Raw genomic sequence first — 25,137 nt, 5'->3', positions numbered from 1 at the left:
CATGTACTTTATGAAACCAGAGAGCAAGTTGCTCTGGAAATGTCTGCAAAGTGCTCTGCACAGCTGTCTGAGGCCCCCAGCAAAGAGCAAGCTGTAAACACCTCTGTGCCCACACTGTACACAAACAGACCCTGCCTGTGGAGGTTCCACACTGGAGGACTTCTTCCTTCTAACCTTTTTGAATGTCAATGACCAAACATCCTGTGAACATGAATAATTTAAACATGGAGTGCTTTTGCTGATGATTGTGTTCACTTCAGGAGGGATAATGGTAATGTATGGAATGGAGGTATGTGGGAAGAGGGAATTAGGAGTTGTAGAAACTTTCGTTTGCTGTAAGAAGTTAAAATATAGGATGATGTTGAGGTTTATGAATTTCTTATGATATTAGCTGCATAATGTTCATTTTGATGATGGAATTAATGTCAGAACAAGAGTGATTTCAATGGATTTAAAATGTTAAATTTCAGGAACTAGGGCAGAGTGGCTGAAAAAGGTAAGAAGGAGGTGGTAAAGGCTTTAATCTGGTATAAGGTCTAATGCATTTGACTCTGAAGATGCCATTCAATAGACAGTCAAAATGGAGAAAGAATAACAATGTAGTTTTAAAAAGCCAAATGATGCTCTTCAGAATAAAATAAAGTAAAATAAAATCCTGTCACATTGCTTGTGACCTGTTTAAATGAGCATCTTTTGTATTATCTGTTCCTTTCATTGCACATGTCTAGAAGTCTGTTTATTTTACTAGGCCAATCCTTGGATTGAAGACATAAAAAATCCATTTTTAGGTAGACGAATAGGGGTTTGGGGTGAACTTTCTTTAGGGTTCTGTCCTTATTGGAAAAAAAAAACCCAGTTCACTGTTAAGTGGGTTGTAACTGCAGATGCTAATTTACAAAGCAGTGTTCCAGATTCAGGTGACTTTGATAAGACTTTTATTCTTTTCAATCTTACGTATTTGCGAATGCATTCTTGGGAAGATTGCTGCTGGGTAGTGTTGCATGTCAGAGATGAGGGAAGTTTAGTTATTAACCCAAAATAGAGGGTAAAGAGGGGCAATAGACAGGCTGTGGAATGAGGAAAGGGCCAGGTTGAAACATTTCCAGAAGGTATTTTTGTTGTTTATACTTGTTAATTATTAATATTAATTATTGATGAAAAACGGTTTTGAGCTACATGCCACACATTGTTTAGGAAGAAATTATCACATTTCTTATCTGGAACTATAGCAGATATTAAACTGTTCAAAATAATCAATATATATTAATTTAGTGGATTTTCCCCAGTCCTGTAATATTAAGGGCAAAAATCCATGAATTTCCTGAACAGAAAGAGTTTGTTTTATGAAAGTATACTTTCTCCTCAGCTTTTGGTAGCTTTTAATACTCAAAGAATTCTTAAAAACTGCATTCGATTAAATAAGGTCAATAATTGAAAAGTATCTTTAGAACAAAGTACTGAATACAAATAATTTATGAGTACTATGCTTTGTCTCAAAGTTTCATTCCTTTTCGGATATGCACTCTAGGATACTCTTAGTTTCTTGGAAATGAGCTTTTTAGGAGTTTCTGCAGTTTGTAGTTTATCAGTAGGCTTAGATGTAGAATATTCTGCTTAAGTTCCAAAGGACAGGTATGCCCATAATTGAAGATTGCTGTGGGAGTCAGAAATTGTTGATGTTCACATTAATAGAGAAAGGAATTGAAAGAGAGAGAGAGGTATTGAGAGAGAGAGAGGGATTGAGAAGAGATGGGCTGAGAAGAGAGGAACTGATAGAGCAAGTAAGATGGATTGAGAGTGAGAGAGTGAGAGAAAGATTGAGATGGGGCTGTTCCTCTGACACACTGGAACTTGATATGGTTTAGAGACCTTGGCCTCAGAGTCAGCTGTAAAAGTCAGTGTTGTTTAAGCTTCTTGACATTGAGCATTTCGAACATTTTTAGATCCATTTTAGCCTGAGCCATAATGTGTGTTAGAATTCTTATGAGCTGTACTCCTTTTCTGCTCTTAGATGGTGCCTTTCTGAGCAATCAGATAAAATGTACAATAATATCCCACAATTTTATCCTACGGTACTAGTCACATCATTGATTAACTAAATAATTGTTTGGTTGTAGAAAATAACACACACAGTTGAACCACTTCTGGGATTCATTTTGTATTTGCCTGGGTAGCCTCTAGAGGTAACCTGGATTGTTGTGTTTTCCCAATATGGGGAGGTTGCAGTAGTGGCTTGCAGACCTTCCCTAAGGCAGGTAAGCAGGTGATCCTGGGTCAGTTCAATCTCTGTCTTTTGGAAGACTTGCCCACTGACCTCATCCATAGCTTGGTGTTTGATCTCTATGAGCTGTTGATGGACCACTCTACAGAGTCCCAGTCTCTGGGGTATCTGTGAGGGTTGCCTTACTTTTATGAAGGTTATGGTCATTAAACCTTGCTTTCAATGGGCTCACTTCCCTTTGGGAAGAAAAATTTCTTCAATTGTGAAGAATGAAAGGACACTTGCTTTTTTGAAGCAAGCTGACAGCTATTGGCTTCTCTGGAGAGGATTATTGGTGAAGACAGTTATGAAGAACAAATAACTCTTTTAAGTGAACAACATGTTCTTGCCTAAGTATTTTCCAGAGCAATTCTAAAGAAATATAATACAGGTAAGTTTTATTATGTTCTCATTGTGAGTTAAGTTTACGAGAAACAAAAATAGGATTAAAATCATAAAGGAGGAAAAGCTTTTTCGTACCAGTGGCTTACTTTTTTTTTTTTTTAATATCTCATGAGTTCTAACCATTTATAAAATTATCTGGTTTCTTGCCCCTACTCATGGTTGATTTTTCCTCTTTTTCCATCTAGAAACCTCAGAATTATTTTTATTCATAAGTGAAAAATGTATTACAGCTTTATTTCCTTTTATTAATAGTTCCTTCTTGCCTTTAACCACATCTCTGACTTTTTGGCATGTAAAGTCCAATGAGCTCATGCTTAATCATGTATAAACAACCATCTAATTATATGGTTTTGGATTTTCATTTGACCAACTAAACAAAACTGACACGGAAAAGAGAGACCTGACAACCTCCCCGTCTTCGGATACCTGGCTTTTCTCTCCCCCATTCCTTCATGCATTTAGTAAAATGCATGTTATAACTTATCAAAAAATCAGTTTGCATTTGCCAAGTTGCTGAGGTAAAATTGTTCTTTTCAAGGCTACGTGTCAAAAAACCAGTCAGTCGAGCTGAATTATTCGTCGTCTTTTCAGATTCCTTTCGGACTCTATTCTTTCCTGCTTGGGATGGAGGTGCTCTAGCATTCCTCAGGCTGCTGGTGTCAGATGACGGGGGAACATTTATGGGGCAAGGTTTCTCAATTCCTGTCCCCTTGCCTTCTCCCCTGAGGTATATCAACAACCATTCCAGTTGCCATATCTTCTTACTCTCCTCCAAACCACTCTGAGTGACACATTTTTGAAAGAAAGTAGTGGGAAAATCTTTCCAAACAAAGGTGCTTACTGTGTTTAAACAGGAAGGAGGAGGTCGTCGGTTCCCTTTTCTTTCTCACTGACTTGGTCCTAGAATTCCAAATACCAAGCAAAATCTCTTCTGAGTGCTTTAGATGGTTTCACCATAGATAGCTAAGTGTGCTTGATTGAAGGAGGAGGAAGAGGGAGGTGGAGAGGGTGGGGGAAGACGAAGAGGAGTGGAGGAGGAGGGGAGAAAAGATGCTTTAGATGGTTTCACTACAGATAGCTCAGTGTGCCTGATAGGAGGAGGGGGGGGGGAGGGGGGAAGAAGCTTTTATTTTTTTTCGGGATATTTCACAAGATCAGGATTTCAGAGAGTAGCCTTGGCTAACCAGTATTTAATAGCTGTAAGAGAGAAGAGAGAGAAGAGGATATGTGTGAAATTTGGCCAAAGTGATTTATTTTCTCACTAATCCTTCAGCCTTAAAACATAATTTAATTTCTCAAAGTACTGTGAATCTGAAACATGCATATCCCTAAAGGCTAAAATTTCATAGACTTAGATGTTTTCAGTTTGGAAGCAAGTTGTATTGACTCCACTTTGAAAATTTAGAGTTAGAACCATCTCGCTAAGATTAACGTTTAAACAATCTCCCTTCTTGAAAATATTTTAGAGATATCTTCATAATTTTTTTTTTTTTTGCCCACAGTAAGGAGATAATACCACCAAGGGATTTGTAGGAATTTGTTGTAATATTTTATTCCAAATTATAGATTGGTTTTTTCAAGGTTCATGTTCCTCTCATCCTGCAAAAAGAACGTTAAAGTAAGTCCTCTGCTTTAGTAGTTGTTTTTTGTTTTAAGGACTGTTTAGAGCAAAGAGGAAAGAAAAATCCTGGCAGAGTTTATAGTTTGTTTCACCTAGAGCAGTCGAAAGGGTTGTTACTAACCACCAAGCTAGAGGACTCTACTTAATTGACCCTTTGATAATTGGGGAGTAATTTTATTACTCTTGTTCCCATTTACTTTATTAAAGCCATGGCATCTTACGTTGGCTATGGTGGCTTATTTATACTTGTCTAAGAATTTGCATATTATTCAGGAAATGAGTGTTCAACTTGTTTAGCTTTCAATGTTTTAGTCACATTTATTCTTAGCTGTAATAGTCAAATTCAGGCAAATAATTACTACTCCTTCAAAAAGTAGTGCTTCAGGGAGAATATAAACACGACTCTCAATTTTCATTTGTCATAGTGACATCAGTCTGTATTATGATTACTTTTTTGTTTTGATGGGAATAGTTTTGGGTTGAAAGCAGTGCTCTTCCTTGTTGTTTGGTCTAACTTAGAAATACTAGTTATTGCTGGTACTGTGCCTGAGTTAGCATCAGTACGGGGTATAGAGATGAAACAGTCACATTTAGTTTAATACCAACTTATATTCCAGTTATGTTTATAGAGATCCTGAGATTGCTCTAGCTCTCTTACAAGCTCAAAAAATAACATTAAATGAAACAGAGGTGCCCAGGTTACCTGTATGTTGAGATTTGTGATGTAAGAATTTTGTTTTTATGCTTTAGTAGTTTGGTTACAGTTATGTAATTTTATACAGTGACAAGTTGTTTGAACCAAAAGGTAGATATTTCAGCCTCCCTATCTTTCTAATTTTTAATGAACCTGTAGTGGGTATGACTTACTCACATATACAATAAATGATTCTTTAAATTATTATTTCCTTTAAATAAAAACAAATCAAACTCCAGCACCTCACCTTTCTGATTAGTAGGAAATGTCATATTAGCGATTTTTGGTGGGCCTACCAGATATCCTGCCCAGGTATGCTAAGGTCCCAGTGTGTTTCTACAGAGAAGAAAGTTCCAGGAGTCTTTTCTGGTTCTTGGTCTATCAGTTTTACTGCTGAGATGCCTGTTGAGCAAGCGCTCATGGTCTCTCAAGTCTTCTGCATGGTGCTTGGGCATAGCTACCTTTGCTGGAGGTGGAAGGTAGCCTGTCTTGGTGTGCCAGACTATTGTGACAAATGCCAGGCAATGTTTCCTGGTTTCCAAAGCTTGAAGTCCAAATCAAGGCGTCAGCAAGGCTGTGATTTCTACTCTTAAGTATGTAGCATTCTGGTGGGCGCTTGCCGTAATCCTTCGGCTTCCATGGTTTGCGTCTACCTCCCGTCACATGGTGATCTCGCTTTCCTTGTGTCTGTTCTTCCCATTTTTGCTGACTTCTGGCTTCTGGCTGTGTGCCCTTCTCTGACTTCTGGCTTCCAGTTTCTTTTTCTAAGGTTTCCGGTAATATGGAGTAAGATGCAGGCTGATTAAGTGCGCTACATCTTATATAAAAAGAAAATCTTCTAAAGGTCCTATTTACAAATGGTTTATACCTACAGGAGCATGGATTAAGATTAAGAATATGTCTTTTCTTGGTGAACATAATTTAACCCACCACAGAGCCCGAGGCCTCAGGGTCTGGGCTTTGAAGGTTTGCCTGGCAGCCACATCCTCTATCCCCACTGCCTTCCCTGGAAGCTGCCAAAGGAGAGATCACTGGCCCACTACTCAAGGACCCAAAGACTGCTGTTCCCTCTCATCCTTCAGGCCTCTCACCTCTATCTCCCCTTCTCCTGTCTCCCTCCTCAAGGCACTCCCTCTTTCCTTATGGCCTCCAGAGCACCTGCATAATCTCAGTGAATTTAGGCTTCTACACAGGACTAACAAGGAGGGTGAATTCAGGCAGCATCTACTGTTAGCCCTCTTATAATAACCTCCTCTGAGATAAAGGAGTACAAAACACAAATAATATCTCAACAAATTTTCTTGCTCTATTCCTGGGCTGCTGAATGGGCTTTGAAGGGTAGAGTGAAAATTCTCCAGTCTAGAGGGGTAGAGGATATGTGGTTGATGGGACATTTGAGTAGCCCTGGGAGGCCTTGGGGAAACACTTTCTGTTTTTTAGAAATATGGGTGACTTTATTTATTTATTTTTAAAGATTTATTTTTATTTATTCCACCCCCTTCCCTTGCCACTTGCTTGCTCTCTGCTCTCTGTGTCCATTTCCTGCGCATTCTTCTGTGCCTGCTTGTCTCCCATTGTTGCCTCATCTTGCTGTGCCAGCTCTCCATGGGCACGGTCTGTTGGCTCTCTGTGGTGCTGCACAGGCCAGCTTGCCTTCACAAGGAGGCCCTGGGAAGCGAATCCAGGACCTCCCATATGGTAGATGAGAGCCCAATTGGTTGAGCCATATCTGCTTCCCTGGGTGACTTTATTTTTAATGTAAAAGAATGTGATCTCCATAATTATTTACCTTTTCCCTGGGATTGATGCTTCTAAACATCCCATCTGGATTTACAAGTCTATAAAGAATGTACAACAGAAAATAACTTTTGATGTGCTATGTGTCTCTTTGGACAATTCTGAGGAATTATTATTTGGGGAAAAACTAAGGCAGTTTAGCAACTTTTAATGATAATGTATATAAGCCATGCCTTTTAGATATGAAGACATTATATCTAATATAAAGGATTAACTAGAATCTTGTCTCTGTACCAGCTCTTAGAACCTGAAAAAAAAAAGTTCTATTGATTTATATTGAGTGACATAGGCTACAATCCTTGACAATTGAATGTGTGTGTATATGCGTGTGTGTGGAAGGGGGGTTTTGGAGAGAAGGTGGCAACTAGTAATAATAGTATTTGATGACTTTTGGTTGTTCAGAGACAAGGAGGTATTAACAATCTGTTCACTGGGGACTTCTTGTCTTTCTTCTATGTTGTGACCCGCACACATTTAAGAGGGAACTTCTAAACTTCCTGTAGGCTTGAATTATACTTGCCTTATGAATTGCCCTAAAAGTCATATTCTTTGTTCACTGGTTCAGAAATACTTCTTGAGACCTAACATCTTACAGAGTGGTTCCAGCTTTCGTTCTCTACAGTGAAGGGTCTTACCAGTAGGCAGCTTTACCGCTTCTCATTCAGTCTCTGCTTTGATTGAGTTGGAGAAAAAAAGGCTGCTTAGAGGAAACACGATCTGATCTTCATATATGGGGAAAGGTTGGAATCTAGGACTTTTTTTTTTTTTGCAGGGAGTTGGGTGTGGGGAGTGGATCTGGAACTTCTAAAAGGTGCTTCAACGTCTCTCTTATTTGTTTCCTCTATAAGGTCATTTGGGGTTACTCTCCTTGCTCAGTTCCTGTTGTCCCTGCCTGAACTGGTTGAGCCCTCATCACTTTAGCCTTAAATCATGGCAACCCCTTCCTAGCCAGGCTTCCTGCCCTTAGTCTTTACTCTGCTTCCCTATATGCTGAAGAGAGTTAGACTGTCCTCTTCATAGTCCCTCAACATATCACACCCATGCTGGGAGTAGGGGGTGGGGGGCTGGCCTCGGATGCCCTCTGCGATCTGATAGCACTTTATTAAGAACATGAAAGCCTTGCTGCTTCCACAACAGTTTACCAACACACTCCCTCACTTTTCTTTAGTCAGTCCCCTTTCTATATGGTCCCCTCACCCCAGCCATTAAAAGGCTTGGATCAAGCCTCACCTCCTCCGCTGTGGATATAGATCTTGTTTGAGCTTTTGCTGTGCCCAGCATTAAGGTAACCTACCTTAAGGTTACTGTTTCCTGATTGTTTTGTGTACATCAGTTATGACTCTTTCCGACAAAGTCGCAGCTCTTTGAGGGCTAGTCCAAGGGCCAGGACATCAACCCTGCAGCAAGCACCAAGCCAGCAGGTAGTGCTCAATTAATACAATCTGTTGATGAGCATTTGGGAAACTGATGCAGTTTTCTCCTTCTAAATTGTGCTACCTTCCTTAACTATCATCCTTTCTTATTAGGTGTAAGTCTGCTTTTTATAAGGTAACTGTAATAAGTTCATTAAATTCATATATTTTCACAGATTAATTCAATGGGTAAACCTTGGTTAAAGCCTGTTAAATAACATTGTAAGCAAGAACTGTCTGATTCATCTGTAAATTTTCAGTCCCTTAGAGTGCCAGCACTGAGCAGGTAGCCAATAAGTGAATATAAGATTGGTGAGCAAAAAAATGACTGAATTGTGGTTGTATTTTGTATTTCTGTTTTTCAGAATCATGATTTGCTTACAAATATATCTCCTCTCTTCCCGTGGGATTATTGGAAAATTTGTCAAGGGAAAGGCAATTAAAATGTGCTTACATTTCTTCTTTGGTTTTCTTTGCTAATTGTTGGTGAATATTATTTAATACTCTTGCTATACTACGAGTCTCTGTGGAGCATAGCAGCTCTTGGTTAACTTGGCAAATCATTACAAGAGAGAACAGGAGGGTCAGCATAAGCACTCTCTACTAATTAGTTGATAATTGATGTACAATAGCTGACTGATGGGACTTTAGAGTATAAAACTTTGGGTGTATTGTTTTATTTATCTTTACATCTTTATGAGGTCCTCAGAGCTGTGGGCTCTTAATGACATCTTATCGTGAGTGCTGCAGTGGTAGAGAGCAAGACTGAGGCTCCGTGTACAGGAATCAAGGGCACTGCTAGGTATAGAAAGGAATATGATATTTTTAATCTCTCAGGATATAAATGTAATTCCATTTAATACATGGCTAAACTGCAATGAGTAATGCTGGTGATTCCATACTTTGTGGCCAACATTCCTGAATGCTGACTAAAGTTTGAAGAGTATTGGTATGAAAGTTATACTCTTCTTTATGGAATTAACGTGGTAGATTCAACCAGCAGAACTCCTGAGGGCAAAGTGGTGGGAGATTGCATGATTCATGGGAATCTCCATCAGTCTGGGTTTGGATTTGGCCTATTTATTGGATGGAATAAAGTAACTTACTTTGGAATGGGATCACAGAATAGTCTTTATATGAACCCTCCTTTTCTAAGAAACACTGTTCTCCTAAATCATTATCAACCAATTATAATACCCTAAATTGTACTCTAGCTTGTTTCCATAGCCATTGCCTTCTTGTTCTGTCATCTGCTGCTCTGTGGCCTCCTCAATGTTCTTCCAGGTTTGGGTTCATGTATTCCTCCACTCTTTCACCCCATCTCCATCAGATTAATCTTAGGTGACCTTTGCTTCCATTGGGATGCACCACTGCCTACAGCACATTTGGGAAATGCATGTCTGCAGACCAGCATCATTTGGTTTAGTCCATTTAGGGTGGAGCGGACAAATGTAAATTTCTGAAATGTTTTGCTGGTGATGCTAATGTGCAGCCAGGTTTAGAACTGTTAGTGAATATGATAATGCCCAGTTTTAAAGTCACGTTCTAGCCTCCAAGCTCTGTCTCCTTCCTTCCTCTGGTGAGAGCTCCCTCTTGCAGGCAGCCCTGATTCCTCCTCACTCCTGCCAACACACACTGTGCCTCCTCCTGTTTCTATTCACACACTGCATTATTTTCTTCTCGTTCATGTGATATCACATTCTTCCTTCATGTTCTAGTCCATTTTTTCCCAAAGTGGGTCTTTAGAATACCAGTCTCAGGTGATTTTCTAGGGGGTAAAAAGGCTCCCTAAACAAATACACTTTGCATATTATTTGCTCTTCTGGGAGATTTAGTATATGAATTTGCATTTTGAAGGCCCTGAGAAGTCCTGCAACAGAGACATGTTTAATTTCTAACATTGTCTTATTAGGGTCATTTGCCCATGGACTTCTCCATGACCCTGCCTTATTTGTTATCACTTAACACCTTTGACCATCCTAAAGAATTTAGGGAAAGGCCTTTATGGTTAAAATTCTTCTTCAATGAAATATCTGGTATATAGAAATCACCCCCTTCTCTTAACTCTTGTCTCTTATGATTCAGTTTCATGCTTAATCTATGTAGTCCAGTAATCATCACCTGATTGTTCTTAGGGGCATATGTCTTATCTCTAGGGATTCTAAGCTGAAAGGAGGCAGGATGCTATTTCTAGCAGTCCTTATTTCCCATAAATTTTCTGCAGATTTGAACATTTGTAACATTTGACAAATTGAGATGCTTTGCCTCTGACTATAGAAGCCTGCTATTTCATTCTGATCCTCATCCTTTGGTGTTCTTAGCCATTTACTCATGCCTTACTGTATTTCAAAGTAACACACTACACATTCACATATACTCATTAAGTTGTTACTACTGTAGCTCAGCAGTGAAACATTACAAATTTGATAAAACACTACATAACAAGGTTAGTGTGTTTGGTATGCAAGTATTTCTTTTTCTAGTTCTAGGGAGGAGAATGAGTGAAAGATGGGGGGACAGGGAACCTGATGATCTGTGTTTGCATTGTAGCCTCTTTGGTCTGCTTTTACACAGGAAAAAAATAGAAGGGTGCCTGTCCCTTGTATGGTGAAAAGCATGTACTTTCAAAAGTTGTCTTGCATACTTGACTCTTGTCCCATTTTAAAAAGAAGGACTCAGATTGATAAAGTGTCTTGCCCTACCTCATGTACCTAATTATTGGTGGGCTCATATCTTAACATAAAAATGAGTATGTTTATTAGGATGTTAAATAAGTTAACACTTGCAGTGTTAGTTTAGGTACTTTATTCTCAGTCAACGCAGGCATAGTCTGATGATCTCAGAAGTATGCCGAACTCATATGGCTTTCAGAATTACAACATACATGTTCATCTTTGTATGAACTTAGAGAAAAATGTGGAAAGGGACACACTCAGCTGTTAGAACTGAGTATCTTAAGAGATTGGATTTGGAGAGGGGTGGGAACGTGGTCATTTTCTTTACACACATCTGCATTGTGTGACTCTTTTGAATTTAAAATGTCAATAGAGTTCTTTCCTGGTATGAGAGTACTGGTGCATTCTACATGATGCTTGATATCTGCTAAGCTGATAAACCTTAGAGATGAAATTTATTATGCCATAATTCCTAGCAATAATGTTGGGGACTGTCAGGGGGTCCATGATAAGTCATCTATTTTCTTCCCCACCAGAATATCCCTCTTTTTCCTGATCAAGGATTTGTTTGAAGGTATAGCTTTGTGTGAGAGCTCTACGGGCCTGCTGGCTGAGCCCCAGAATTAGGCCTTCGTACCCACCTGCCCAGGGCAACCCTGTGGGACAACCTGCCGCCTGCTGTTAGGTACGGCTTACCTCATGAGGAGCAGAGATCTGTCCCTCTGTGTGGGCAACCTTGTTCTTAAGATGAGAATAAAAGGGCCTTACTGAGCTCCTTACTTCCCGTTTGTCTTAATTTGGCAGGGAAAGGCCAGGTGTGTAGTGAGAGACACTTTCTGCTTCTCTCCTTCCAAACTAGCGACTCGGGAAGAGGGGTTCTACCAACTGGAGCAAGTACAGTTAGGTAGGATAGTTATTCCCCCTTATGGCTCAATTTATATTATGTTTACATTCCTTTATTTAGAAGCCTTTACAGTAACAAAAATGATGGCTACCTTCAATTAAGCAGATATGTAAGATATGTTAGCTCTAGTTTTTGGAGCAATGATACAGGCAAAGTAGTATTATCTCTCTTCTAGAGACCAATAAACCAAGGCTGAGATGTAAAAATCACCTGCCAAATGACCCGAGTCACATCCATAACTGGCTGTGGAGGCCACCCCCCGTTTTCCGTGCAAAAAATATATATTTTCCAAAGCCATTTGAGATTTGTTTAGTTTTGAAGGGGATACAGAACTCATATTTTCAGTTAGGCATTGATTTGAATTTATTAAAGGAAGTCTGCTGGTTAGGGGTCAATAGGTACTTAGAGCTAGAAATATTTGAAAGATTTGAGCCTCAAAGTTATAACAACTTCATTCGCAAATGATCTAAATTGGCTTTCAGTCCTGCCTTAATTGTGTGTGTAATAGACTCACCAGCAATAAAGGGCCAGGCTTATATAAAACAGGTTTGCTTATATAAAACAGTATTGTTGGGAGGTTTACAAAATACTCCATCCTGTCTTCCTTGCTAAAACTTTAAATTCTATGTGTGTGTGTATATATATGTATTTTAATTTTTTTTAACCTATTATAGTAGTATTTCATAGTAAAATGTTCCTCACGTATTTGGCAAGTCACTGATACCATAGTCTGAAATAACAATAAGGTTCTTTTCTAAAACAGTCCACTGAGAGTAAGACATCATGGGGATGAAGGAAGAGAGGGGCCCAAAGCTTGGAGACCATCCAGAGAAGGACAGGCTTAGCATGTTTGTGTGTGTGTGGTGGCAGGTCTTGGGCAGGGAGGTATCAGCATGGGGCCCTGGTCACTCAGAAGAAAGGAGGTGCTGGGAACAATATCAGAAAGGTACCAAACACAGTCTTCAGTAAAACATAATTAACACAAAGCAGTATGCTTATTAAATGTGAGGCCCTAATACATAACATATATTAGCTTTTTTAATCCTCACAACTCTCTGAGGTAAGTGCTAGCATTAGCCCCATTTTAGAGATCAGGACGCAAGAGAACTTAATGAACTCTTCAAGGTCACACAGTGGAAGCGGTGGAGTTAGGGTTCAAACCCATGCTCGTAACTTCTGTGCTCTTACTCTCATGTTTAGTCCTCTGGCTTTTCTGCTTTTCCATCTGCCTGCAGTGAGTAGTGATTTACTAACCTATTCCTGGAGACCCACCTCAGCATGAGTCTCAGAACCTTTTCTTGTAATCTGTGAGTCTGGATTGGAAAACAGTTGCTGTAAAAGACATTATTGGGATCATTGGTAAAATCTGAATATAGGCAGTAATTGCATAATACTACTATATCACTGTTAATGTTCTGAATTTGGGGATTGTTTTATGGTTTTGTGTCTAGGGAACAAGGACATGAAGCCTGTAGCTTGCTCTTAAATGGTTCGACAAATTGATGATAATACTACTACTAGCAGTAATAAGCTTTTGTATAGAGAGATGGGTAGATAGATAGATAAAGCTGGAGTTCATTGCACTATTCTCGCAACTTTTCTGTAGGTTTAGAATTTTTAAAGGTAAAAGCCTTAGTAAAAAACCCTAACCTTTAGAGATGGTAAGGCGTATACTAATATAAAGTAATTTGTTTACTCCTTAAAGCAACGCTATGAGTTAGATACTATTATTGTCCCTTTTAAGGAACAGAACACTGAGGTACAGAGACCTTGAGGACCGTGCCGAGAGTCACAAAGCCAGTGAATGATGGAGGCTGGATTCCAGCCCTCACATGTATTATTCCCATCTCCATAAGACCTGCCTGTGTGTTAAGTTGAATCATGTAAACATTACTCTTATTAAATCATTTGACCTAATCACAAAGCTGTGGTGTATGGACTATGCCCATCTTGTTCATTGCTGTCTTCATGGAGGCCCTGACTGGTGGATTTTATTTTTCATTTTGTTATTTTTTATTAGAGATGTTGTGGGTTTACAGAAAAGTCATGCATCAAATCCAGGGTTCTCAATGACCACCCAAATATTAAAAACTTGCATTGGTGTAGCAATTTGTTATAATTGATGAAAGCACATTTTTTAAAAAAATCATTTTTTTAAATTAGAGAAGACATAGGTTTATAGAAAAATCATGCATAAATTAGAGAGAGTCCATATAACACTCTATTATTAACACCTTGCATTAGTGTGGTACATTTATTTCAATTCATGAAAGAACATTTTTATAATTGTGCTCTTCACTATAGTTCATGGTTTAACTTAGGGGTCAATGTTGGTGTTGTGCAGTATCATGGATTTAAAAAAAAATTGTATTCTAATAACATATTTGGCTCATAGTTTGATAAATACTGGTCCAATGAACAATAACAACAAAAACTACTTTGCACTCTCTACCCACATATATGCATTCTTCACTGCCCCACCCACCCCGTAGTCATTTTTAGAGGAACCAGTGGATAAACATTCTGAAGGATGCAGCCTGTACCAGGGATAATTGTGACACAGTCAACTCTTAGACTTAAAGAGAACCCTTTTAACTAATGAAGACATTACTTTAAAACTTTGCCCTGCTAAAATATGACCTTTCAGTTCAGAAACCTGAAAATGCAAAACGTTTGCTTTCCCCACAGCATGCAGTGATTTTGGCTAGAACGCATGTGGTGCTCAAATGCCATCCACTTGAGTCCTTACTTGAGCAGTAAACACATTTTTAAAAAACATTGTGCAGTCTCTAAAAATAAGCGGTATTTCAAAACGAAAACCAGTGCACAAGGAGTTGGCACATCTGGTAGTTAGAGAAGTTGTACAGTTTGTTTTTAGGGAACGACAAGCCAAGGAACATTCAAACTTGGCCAATTGAAAACTTCGTCTTCTATCTTTGATGACACCTGGTTTTAAACAAATTGGCATGGGGCTTAAAGCAAAAAGAACATTGGAAATGGGTAGAGAATTAAACAGCATCATTTAAAATCTTGTTTTATGCATGGAATTATAAAGAACCTTTTTCTTCTTGAGGAAAGGGAATGGAGCAAAAAGCAATGGCAGGCATGCAGTATTATTTATTTATTTATTATTTTGTTGTTTTACAGGCATGCAATATTAGTAATAACAATAACAACAGTAATAGCAGCCAATATTCATTGAGTTCATCCTTTGTGATAGGCAATGTGCTGAGACCTTTATGTATGTTATGAAGTGGTGTTACTTTTATTCCTATTTTACAGTGGAAAAGCCATAGTCAAAGAGATGGGGCACACAGATGTCACCTAATTTGTCCAGGTTGCACACCTAGTAGAGCTGGGTCACAACCAGAGCCCACACTTCAAAGCACAACACAATTCTGAACAGTCGGGAGGTGTTCATTATACCTGACAGTGTGACGACATTAAAGAGTTAGATGGTTGCATTGAACACAGTGCAAACCGTTATTTGCCCCCATCTGTGAAAAATACTATACCATTTTCCAGCACATTCTCATAGCTGTGCCACAGCCATGGCATGTTCCCAAGAAATTTACCATTCATTCTCAAGCAGTAAAGATGCCAAATGTGGAAATGTATCAGAAGCTGTTACTCCACTGTTGGTAGATGAGGTCTGAGTTGACCAGTGAATTTGGAAGTAGGGGGTGATATTGTAAAAAATAATGGAGACATCAAGGAGGGAAGGATTAGTGTTTCTTTATTATAGAGAAACACATGTGAATGTACAAATCCAGGCTAGAGGATTTAGAGGCAGCCTTTGCCAGTGTAAAAATCTGACCCAGAAAGATGGATTTACAATTACTGTTCCTCCTAGCTTCATCTTCCATTCAGACTAGATAGCAGTATTGTGGAGAAGCATCAAAGGATTAACTTGGAATGCTTTGAAAAATGGCACCATATTACAAAAAAGAAAACTGTGAGAGTTTCAATGGAAATACCTTGTCAGTAGTTATACTCACTTACAAAATCTTTTATCCTCCCTCAGTCACTCATTCTTAACTTCAGGAGAGACTTTATCGTGTCCTGTGTACCGGGGCCTGGGCTAGGTGCTGAGCAAAGAGAAGACTCAGACAAGGATTTTGTTTTCAAGAAGTTCTAAGTATAGGGGAGTAGGTGTAGCTCAGTGGATGAGTGTCTGCTCCTATATATGAGGTCCTGGGTTCAGTTCTTAGGACCTCCTAAAAAATGTTCTAAGTTTAAAAGGGGAGAGGATGATGGGCATGTAAACAGCTCAGGTCCTGGGAAGCCTGATAGGTGCAGTGGCAGATGGTCATGGGGAAAAGGGGGAAACAAAAGGAGGAATTGGCCAGACCAAGAAGCAGTTGCATGGTGGTTACAGAGGAGGGGACTTTTGAGTTGAGATCTAAATAATGCGCAGGTGCTTGCTTAGGTAGCTTGTAGGTAAGGGCATTCCAGGCAGGGAGAAGAGCGTGAACACGATAAGAATTTAAAGACCTTTTTATTGAGCTGTCTTATTGGTATTTTATACATTTTAAGGGGCACATATGTTCACATCTCATCATCTCTGAAGCCTGGATGCCATGCACTAGTTTAATTGGAAGTGCCTGTTCTTACTGGTACATAAAATTAATGGTACGTCTCACAATTGATGGCATCTTAGATTTGATAAAATAAGGTATTAATATGCTTTGCCATCAAGTAATATTTCTTAGGTGTGCAGTTCGAGCTGCTAATATGTCTTTGTTTTAGAGGTAGACATTGTGGAAGAGACAGGTATGAAATGCATGAGTTCCTTAGGTGAATATATGGCACTGAATTTGACAGAATGCTTGACACTTGATGATGAGCTTAATAGCATGTCTGATAGCCATGGAACTTGGGGAGAGCATTCAGGTGTCTTACATACTGAACCATCACATTGCCTTTTACCAAGGTAAAAAGGGGATTTGAAAAACAAATGGTGTATAGTTTGTTGGGATTTGTAAAGAAACTAAGCTTTTGATGCAGTATGTAAAAATATCCCTGCCACTCTTGGTATCAGGATGAAGCCTTGATGGTGCAACACTTTATGAGATAATGAAAACAGAAAGAACATCTATAACTGATCTTTCAAGTTACCATAAGATGGTGGGTCATATATAAGCTACAGTAGGTGGGGTGGGCTGGGTAGAAGAAAAGTTATAGTTTATAAATCTGGAAAAAAAAATCGGAGCTAATGATCAAGAAAATTATCTACCCAAGGAAGAAACCAAACATCCCAATGCCTAACCTTAAGTACACAGTTGCCATGAAACACACCCTGGTGGAATCAGTTTCTGAAATAAAATCTCTGTGACCTTGGACAAATCAATTATCACTTGGATTTTAGTTTCCCGAAGGACTGGGCTAAAGCAGGGTTCCTGCTAGGTGAAGATGCTGTGACTCCATTAGCATTTTTGAGATGTGGTTTTGTTGATGTGAGCATGGTGATTGCTCTGGGGTCTTATTTGCCCCTTGGTTTTGTGGGCTTTAGAAGAAAATGGGTTACAAAAGATGACAGGTAGAGGCACTTTTGGCTGTTTATTTAATTTTTGGAAAAACGGAGTAGGAAATTATGCCCACTGGGGCTAAGGAAAATTGCAGTGACACTTTTCTACCTACTCTGATCTCAAATACATCATTGAAAAAGATGGAGTTTGGTGTATTTTAGAACCTAATTTGTTAAAAAGTGAGATCATAGGTATTTTCATTTATGAGACATGGGAATAGTATACAGTCACTGAAATTAGCCAGGTAGTTTACCAGAAATATTTGAAAAAGTACATCTGTGTAAAAAGAATGTCTAGAATGACTTGTATGTTATTATTTTTTAAATAAATAAGTCATGGCAGTGTTTGCCTTTCTCCTCTTTACTTTTCACTTCCCATAGCAGTGCAGATTCTTGTGGGTTTCTTTTTTTTTTTTTTCCTCCTTTGGGTATGTCCCAAATTTTACCTCATTGGGAGATTGTTACTAATGAAAATGAAGTCTATGTCAAATTGGTTACCATGTTGCTTTTAGAATGAGTGTTTTGTTTATGGCAGTCTCATCCTGATTTTTCTTTTTTTCTTTTTGTAATTGGGTATACGTCCAATGACAATGTTTTGGGATGTAGAGGTGAAATCAGTAGTGGAGCAATATAGCCAGACTATATCCTTTTAAAGAGGCTTTTTGGAAGGCTAGATTTAGAATGAGGCAAACCAGCTAAACAGGATTTTCCAGCATTATGAACGTTTCTTGATTCAAGATATTAGCTATTCTAGGAACAACTTGGTTTGATATAGGTAATCCCATCTACTTACCACTTTAACCCTTTATATAAGGTTATTAGATATGATATAACTGGACACATATATAGAAGGAGCAAAATATAAGCACATTTTGTATGATGGTGATCATGGAAGGTTTCTATTGTAGCAATTAAGCTTTTTCTTTGGAATTAGAGAAGCTTTTTGGTTCATCAATACTGAAAAAAATGTTCCAAGGACTGTCTCTAATGATGTGTCCCAAAATAAGTGTGCACCTTTGTGTATTTACTGATTTCTGATGTGAGGGACATGGAAGCTAACCTGATTCATTTGTTTTTAGGGGCTCTTGGCTTTGGGCCTCAGTGCAAGTCCATTGGAAAAGGCAGCTGCAACAATCTAGTGGTCACCAGCAGTCCCATGATGGTTCAGCGACTGGGACCCATTTCACCTCCAGCAAGCCAGGTCTCTACAGCATGCAACCAGATCAGTCCTAGCTTACAGAGGGCAATGAATGCAGCCAACCTGAATATACCTCCTTCAGATACCAGGTCTCGAGTTACTTTTTTTATTCCCTTTCTTTATGGTATAATCACAACACATGAGTGTTTTCCGTCTCTTCCTGAATACATGCAGACACATGCACACACTCAAACAACTCTTTCAATTTCAGCCTTGTAGGAAAATGCATATGAAAACTAAATATGTACCATAACAGCTTAATTGGGAGAAATGATTTCAGAACTGCTGTCTTGTGGTGTGAGTAAAATGAATGTCCAGTTTGAGAGTTTGGGGCCTCAGTGACTAAAGCCCACTATGTAAATTTGTCATTTCCTGGTAAAGCAAGTCATATCATGGTCTAGAGAATTGCGATGCTCCATGTGCCTATCTTTCCTGCTGTGGTTTTCAGGGTATATGTTGCCGAATCCCTAGACTGCTTTACAGTCTGTTCCTTCCATCCTCCATTCCCCCATACATATATTTATCACATACCTATTTTCTGCATGACAGAATAGTCAAAGTTTAGGGAGACAGTAAAGAAAATCAAAGTAGAAATCATGAATTTATAATGATTTATAATGTGTCTGGAAAGACACACTTTCTTGTGTGCATTACATAACAATTCAAGAGAATGTATGACTAGGTGCCGAACAAGTAGGTGCAATAAATGCCACGGATATACCTCCATGGAAGAGAATTGAATAGAAGGGAAAACCACCCTCTTAGACAAATTTTTTATTTCTGTTTCTAAAAGGTTGATATTAGAAGGAGCATAAAACTAAAATACTGGGCTATATATGATGTCTATTTCTATATTTGAAATGAATGATTTAATTTTCCAGAATTTGTCTTCTTGGGAAAATACAAACCAAAGTTTTTGCCTTTTAGTACTTGTTGTGCCTTAGTTGCAATCTAAGGATTTCACTGCTCTGCTTCCTCTTTTTGGGGGGGTTGGAATCTGCCTTGCAGTTCTGGGATCCTGTTTCTTCTTCCTCTCCCCTCCCCATTGTTTTCCTCCTGCTCCTCTTTTCTGCTCTTCTATCTCTGCACTGTCCTCTTAGCTGCCATTTGAGACTCAGAAGTAATAGTTCCTGGATCATTTTTTATGCCAATTTTTTATAAGGTAGAAGCTTACTTTTCACTTGAGACTTTCTGTGATGGGAAGCTGCTGTCATTTTCCCATTGATGATTTTGCCTTGAGGGACTTCTCAGACTTGCTGAGTGTTGCATGTAAAATTAGCTGTGCTCATGGGGTAGGTGTCATTGGGAAGCCTTCAGCTTCCTGTCTGTGGCAAGTCCAGCCCATGCCTTGAAGGCAGAGAATCATAATTAATAGGAACACTGACGGTCGGCATGGCGCAGGCTGCTCAAGCCATGTACCTTATGTAGTCCCTTTCATGGGGTTGGCCAGGGAAGGGTCATTAGCTCAGTCTTTACTGGCATATTTGATTCCTTAGCATAATTTGAATTCCTTGAAAGACAACTCCTTCAAGATGCAGTGACAAGTGTTTTTGACTATGTATTCTGTGAGTCCTTCTATGGAAATAATTTTTTGCAGTATGAGCAAAGAAACAGTAGTTGGAAAGTAGCTTGACAAACTATAGAACTGACTTTCAGCAATTTGGAGAGGTCGCATTTGTTCATCATCTTTGTGTGTTCCATCAGAGGAGAGGAAGGAAAGAATTCAGCAGTTCAGCTCTTGAAGGCATTCTGCTGCCTAGAGATAAAGAGAAGATAGAGAGAGAATAGTTTTGTGTTTTATCCACTGAGTGCTTACCAGCGGTGGGGCAGGGGTGGGAGAGGCGGCATGCACTGTTCAGTTTGGCACATGACCGTACTACGGAAAGCCTTGCTTTGCTGGCTAGGGGTATAAGTATTTTTTTTTAAATGTAAACTATATAATTTATTGTTTTTTTCCCTTGATTATTTTTGTAATTCTTATTCATTATAGAAAATGTGGAAAATATGGAAAAGTAAAAGGTAGTAAATGAAAGTCATCCTGAATCCTGTCATCCAGAAACAACCATGGGTGGAATTTGGATGTACATCCTTCTAGTCATATACATACACGTACATCATATAAGCATATATTTTCCTTTCCACCACATCGATATAATAATGTACATAGTTTTATAATAAACTTCTTTTCAGTTTTAATATAAACACTTTCCTGTGTAATAACAATCTTCTTCAGCATCAAATACTGGCTTTTTCTACTTTTATAAGTAAAAATACATAAATAATACTGTAATTTTTTTATCAGTCTTTGATTATTAGACAATTGTTTCCATTTATTTCAAAATTATAATAATGCTTTGTTGCATCAATCTTGTAAGTCTTTTTTTTTTTGAACATCTCAGTTTATTAGTAGAAATTCTAAGAAGTAAAATTTACTGGGTCAAAGTATATGTGCACTTTTGAGGCTTTTGCTATGTATTCCCAAACTGCACTGAGAAAAGGATATTCATGAACTCATGCATAAACTCACAACAATCTAAGAAAGTGCCTGTTTTCTGGTAGCTTCTCAAATACTGAGTATACTTAATTTTATAACTTTGTCCAATTTTGTAATAAAATACTTTATTTTGCATTTTTAAATTATTGGTAATATTGAATGATTTTTTAATGTATTAATTGACTGTTTTTATTTCTTTTGATCACCTTTGGTATTTTTCTTCTGGTGTATTCCTCTTGGAAAAGCACGTCTTTCTTACTTTTGTTGGTTTCTCTTAAATCCAATGATGAGAATCATGCCCTGATGCTGTGTATTTGCCTTTGTCACTTTCCTAGTCATTCTGACTTGTCTCACACATAAATGCAAACTATACCTTCCAGCTTGAAGATCTCACGAACCATTCTTGATTTAACCATTGACAAAACACAGAGGCTATTGCATATGCTTCCCCTAAAATGACAAGACTGAGGTGCTGCTGTGGTAACCTCATATAGTGACTTAACATGCCAGCCCAACAAAAGTTGGGTGGTAGAAGAGATCGGATGCTATTGGCATGGATTTTGTATATGTTTAGTTCTTCCAGTGCTTTCATACACATTGTGGTTCTACATTTTGTGACTGAATACCCATCAACCAACTCCAAGTATTATCTGTTTTACAGATGATGGTGCCCACACAGAAAGTCTTACCCAATGTCATTTAGCTTGTCAGTCACAAAGTTCAGACATCAGTCTAATGATGTTGTTCCAACTCCAAAAGGATACCACATTTAGCTTTTTGTCTCTTAAACCAGAAATTCTTGGAGGTGGTTTTTTGGGATGGAATTTCCTAGAGTTTCTTTTTGGGTGTAGAGCTTGTTCACAAAACTCAGAGGAGGCCATGGAGGCTGAGGCTATAGACTCTTGACTCTCTGTAAATTCTAACATTTTATAAAGCCATCCTGTCTTCAGATGCTGTTTTCATTCTTTTGGGTGATTTCCCCAGGCACATGGACAAGAACTTCTGGATATGTAGGACTGGTTTTCTTTTCTGTTATAAATACCTATGTACGTGTGATATATACACATGCACGCACACACACCTATAAGCATATATGTATATGCACATACATACATAGTTCTCTTGAGCATTGATTTGGGGACTTCCATGTGCTCCTCCTTTAGTGCTTGGCACTGAACCAAGTAATTCATGGTCGTCATGCCTCTTAAGGCCCAAAGGGAGTTACTAAGATCTAGCTTCACCAGCCATAACTATTTCCCCATGGTACCTGCGTTTTTCATATTGGTTTTATTTTGGTTGAGACATATCCCCTTCCCTTTCACACATCAAGCAGTCAACCGAAATAACACATTTAGGATCAGGTGCACATACGGAAATAGAGATTGTTCTCAGTATGCTGATAGAACCAAAACTCTTTGTCACTTTCTTTCCCATAGGCCTTGTGTGTCTAGTAGTAAAGATTATAGATGAGAATTCTTTGAAATCCTTCATAATCATTCAGTATATTGTTGTGGAAAGAGAACAGAAAATTTGGATTCCAGTTTTAGCTTATGTGACTTTAAGCCTGTTATACTAGGTCTCTTAACCAAGCAGAGCATTTTGTGGGGTTGATGTAGGGAAAACAACAGAGAAAGTATATGATCCAGATAGGTAGCTGCCTATCAAAGCTGCTTCATTTGTACTTCCATAAGGACTTCGGTCTTTTTTGTTGTTGTTATCTTTGGGATGAATATCTTAGACCCTTGGCTTATTCTTTGTAAAATGGAGGTAAAAAAAAAGGTTTTTCTTGCTTCCTGGCTCTATCAGATTAAATAATTGTAGGGAAAGAGCTTTGTAAATTGTAGAGGACTTTTATTTACAACTTTCTATTAACTTTAAACTTAATATACTTTATATTGATTGATTATTATAACTTTATATTGATTGATTATTCACCTTCTTAATGAACAATTTCTTTAGTACATATTATGTCTTTAACACTGTTGGGGAGATAAAAATGATGTCTTCTCTTGAAGGGCTTTGAATTTTACTGAGAAGATAATACACATAGATGCCTAAAGTTAGCTACATTTACCATCATGGTATCGATGGCATATAATTTCTTTGGAAAGTGGAGTCTTACTGAGAGCTAGTGTTTTGGAGGTGATGCTTCATGGATTAAAACTTTGAAAGAGTAAAAGATCTGGGTGATTATACCATAAGGAAGAAGAAAGGCTGTTAGGTAAAGGCTATTTTTTGAAAAGTTTTGTTCTTATTAGATGTTGGAGATAGAAGGGAGAGCATTCCCTATATATATTGTTAAAATGAATACAATAGAATTGGTTTTTTGAAAAATAGATGGTAATTGTCCTCGAAAACTGAGATGTCTAAGGAGTCAAGGAACATGCCTGCACAAGGTTATGCTCATATTTAAATTGAACCATGGTTAGGTGTAATCTGAGAAAAATGAGAAGCATCTCTCAACAAGGGAGCAAACATACTTGCCTTATGATAGGCTGCCCTCAAAGCAAATAATATAATTTTAATAAGCAAAGTATAGAAGGGTGGATAAAATACATTCTGTCTGTTTTTCATTGCTTAAAAATTTAAAGTGCTCCACATGAGAGTCACTAGGCAGATGTACCATTTGAGAATAAGGTATCCACTCAGCTGTCCAGGTCTGGTAAAGCTCTGGTCCTTTATGTTTTAAAACCTTCTCAACCTCAGGGTGGAAAACAAAGTCAGTTGTCTCTGTCTTGTATATGACATGACTTCTGGTTTAGTTTGGATCAGAAAGCAATTCCTAAATCTGACTGGGAACAGGACCAAAAGGCCCCTGACATCCAACACCAGCAGGGAGAGCCACGTGCTGCAGGCGTGGTGGGGAGATAATTGAAAGGTCCATGAGGAGTTCAAAAAAAAGGCAGTTCAGGAACCACTATGGGGCTTGCCGAAGGACGGCAGGCTGAATATGAGGATGATGTGCACCAAGAAAAAAATCTCGTGTCAAGGGCAACAACGGGATGTAAATTCCTGCCGTGTTTGTCACTGGTAAATATTACTACACTTGATGGAAACATCACGTCGATCACACTGTTATCATCTTATATTGTGCAATTCGGAGCAGAGATGTTTTCTTACTAATATCTCATGCTTGTAGGAAATGATGTTCTTTGTTTCCATTTTGTGAAACAGAGTAAAAGGAACAAGTGGGATGAGGATGTTTCTCTCTCCCTTGAGTTCTTTTGCCACAGGTTGCTGTTTAACAGCTGGAGCTAGTAACAGTGTTCATTTTGGGAAGACACACATTTTATGTAACATTTTGTTTTGATTAACTTTTTGTTAGAAAATGGAACTCTGTAGAAAGCCAAGGCAGGGACATACAAGTTAACCAGGCTTTTCTGATATATACCATGTCTGAATCAGGAAATACAGTGAGTTATGTCTAGCCTCTTTAGGACAAATTTCCCATCCTAGGGATGTGACTTTTCTCTTCTATTATTTGTAGTAAAGCAAAATGAGTTTTAAAGTGGCCAGAGGGACATTCAAACTATTTTGATATGCAGATAACATGCCATGATATGTAAAATATGTTTTTTTTAAAGCAGAAGAAGGAAAGGAAAGAAAATGTTGCAAAAGTGAACTACCTGAAACAATTTGCTGGCCAAAGGCTGCTCTAATTTAGGGATAAGAGCACATCCAAAACCTGACTAGTGAGTGTTATTAAACCCTCCAAGGCCCAAATACATCATTCCAAATATGGTTTGATTTCAGTTTGTTACTCCATTATATATTAGAACTTAAAAAAAAAATTTTTTTTCATTTCCTAAGTGATTTGAGGTTGTGACTGCCTGAGTATTGACAGTGCAGTTTGCTTTTTAAAAAAGTCTTAATAATTCCTTAATATCAGTGAAACTAAGCTGCGAAATTATTAGGCCCCTAGATTACCCTTTGACTGTGAGGATTTTTTTTTTAATCAAGCATGAATTTTTATTTTACCTTCTAAGTAGGTTTTACTTGGAAGCTATAACTTTGTTTGGACTTGTATTCCTGCAAAGCCAATCATAGCATGTTGCACACAGTAGGTCCTTAATAGGTACTTGCTTATTTGGTTTGCTGTGAGAGGCAGCAGTAATAATTGCCAGGCATTTATTGTTTTTTTCTACCTTTA

At 38.3% G+C, this 25,137-nt stretch overlaps 1 protein-coding gene across 3 annotated transcripts in view; it reads left to right on the top strand.

Moving 5' to 3' along the window:
* GLIS3 (GLIS family zinc finger 3) overlaps positions 1 to 25,137 on the top strand; it is a 501,464-nt gene that overhangs the window by 147,535 nt on the left and 328,792 nt on the right. For 2 of the 3 annotated variants that reach the window (XM_004457407.5, XM_004457408.5), the window contains one exon: positions 18,375 to 18,582. The exons of the other annotated variant lie outside the window; for it this stretch is intronic. In XM_004457407.5, coding sequence (XP_004457464.2) covers positions 18,375 to 18,582 — 208 coding nt within the window. The remainder of the gene's footprint in view (positions 1 to 18,374; positions 18,583 to 25,137) is intronic. 3 annotated transcript variants of the gene reach the window in all.

This window comes from Dasypus novemcinctus, chromosome 8 (assembly GCF_030445035.2).
Source record: "Dasypus novemcinctus isolate mDasNov1 chromosome 8, mDasNov1.1.hap2, whole genome shotgun sequence".
In the NCBI taxonomy this organism is placed as follows: Eukaryota; Metazoa; Chordata; class Mammalia; order Cingulata; family Dasypodidae; genus Dasypus; species Dasypus novemcinctus.
This window is presented reverse-complemented; position numbering and strand designations above follow the sequence as displayed.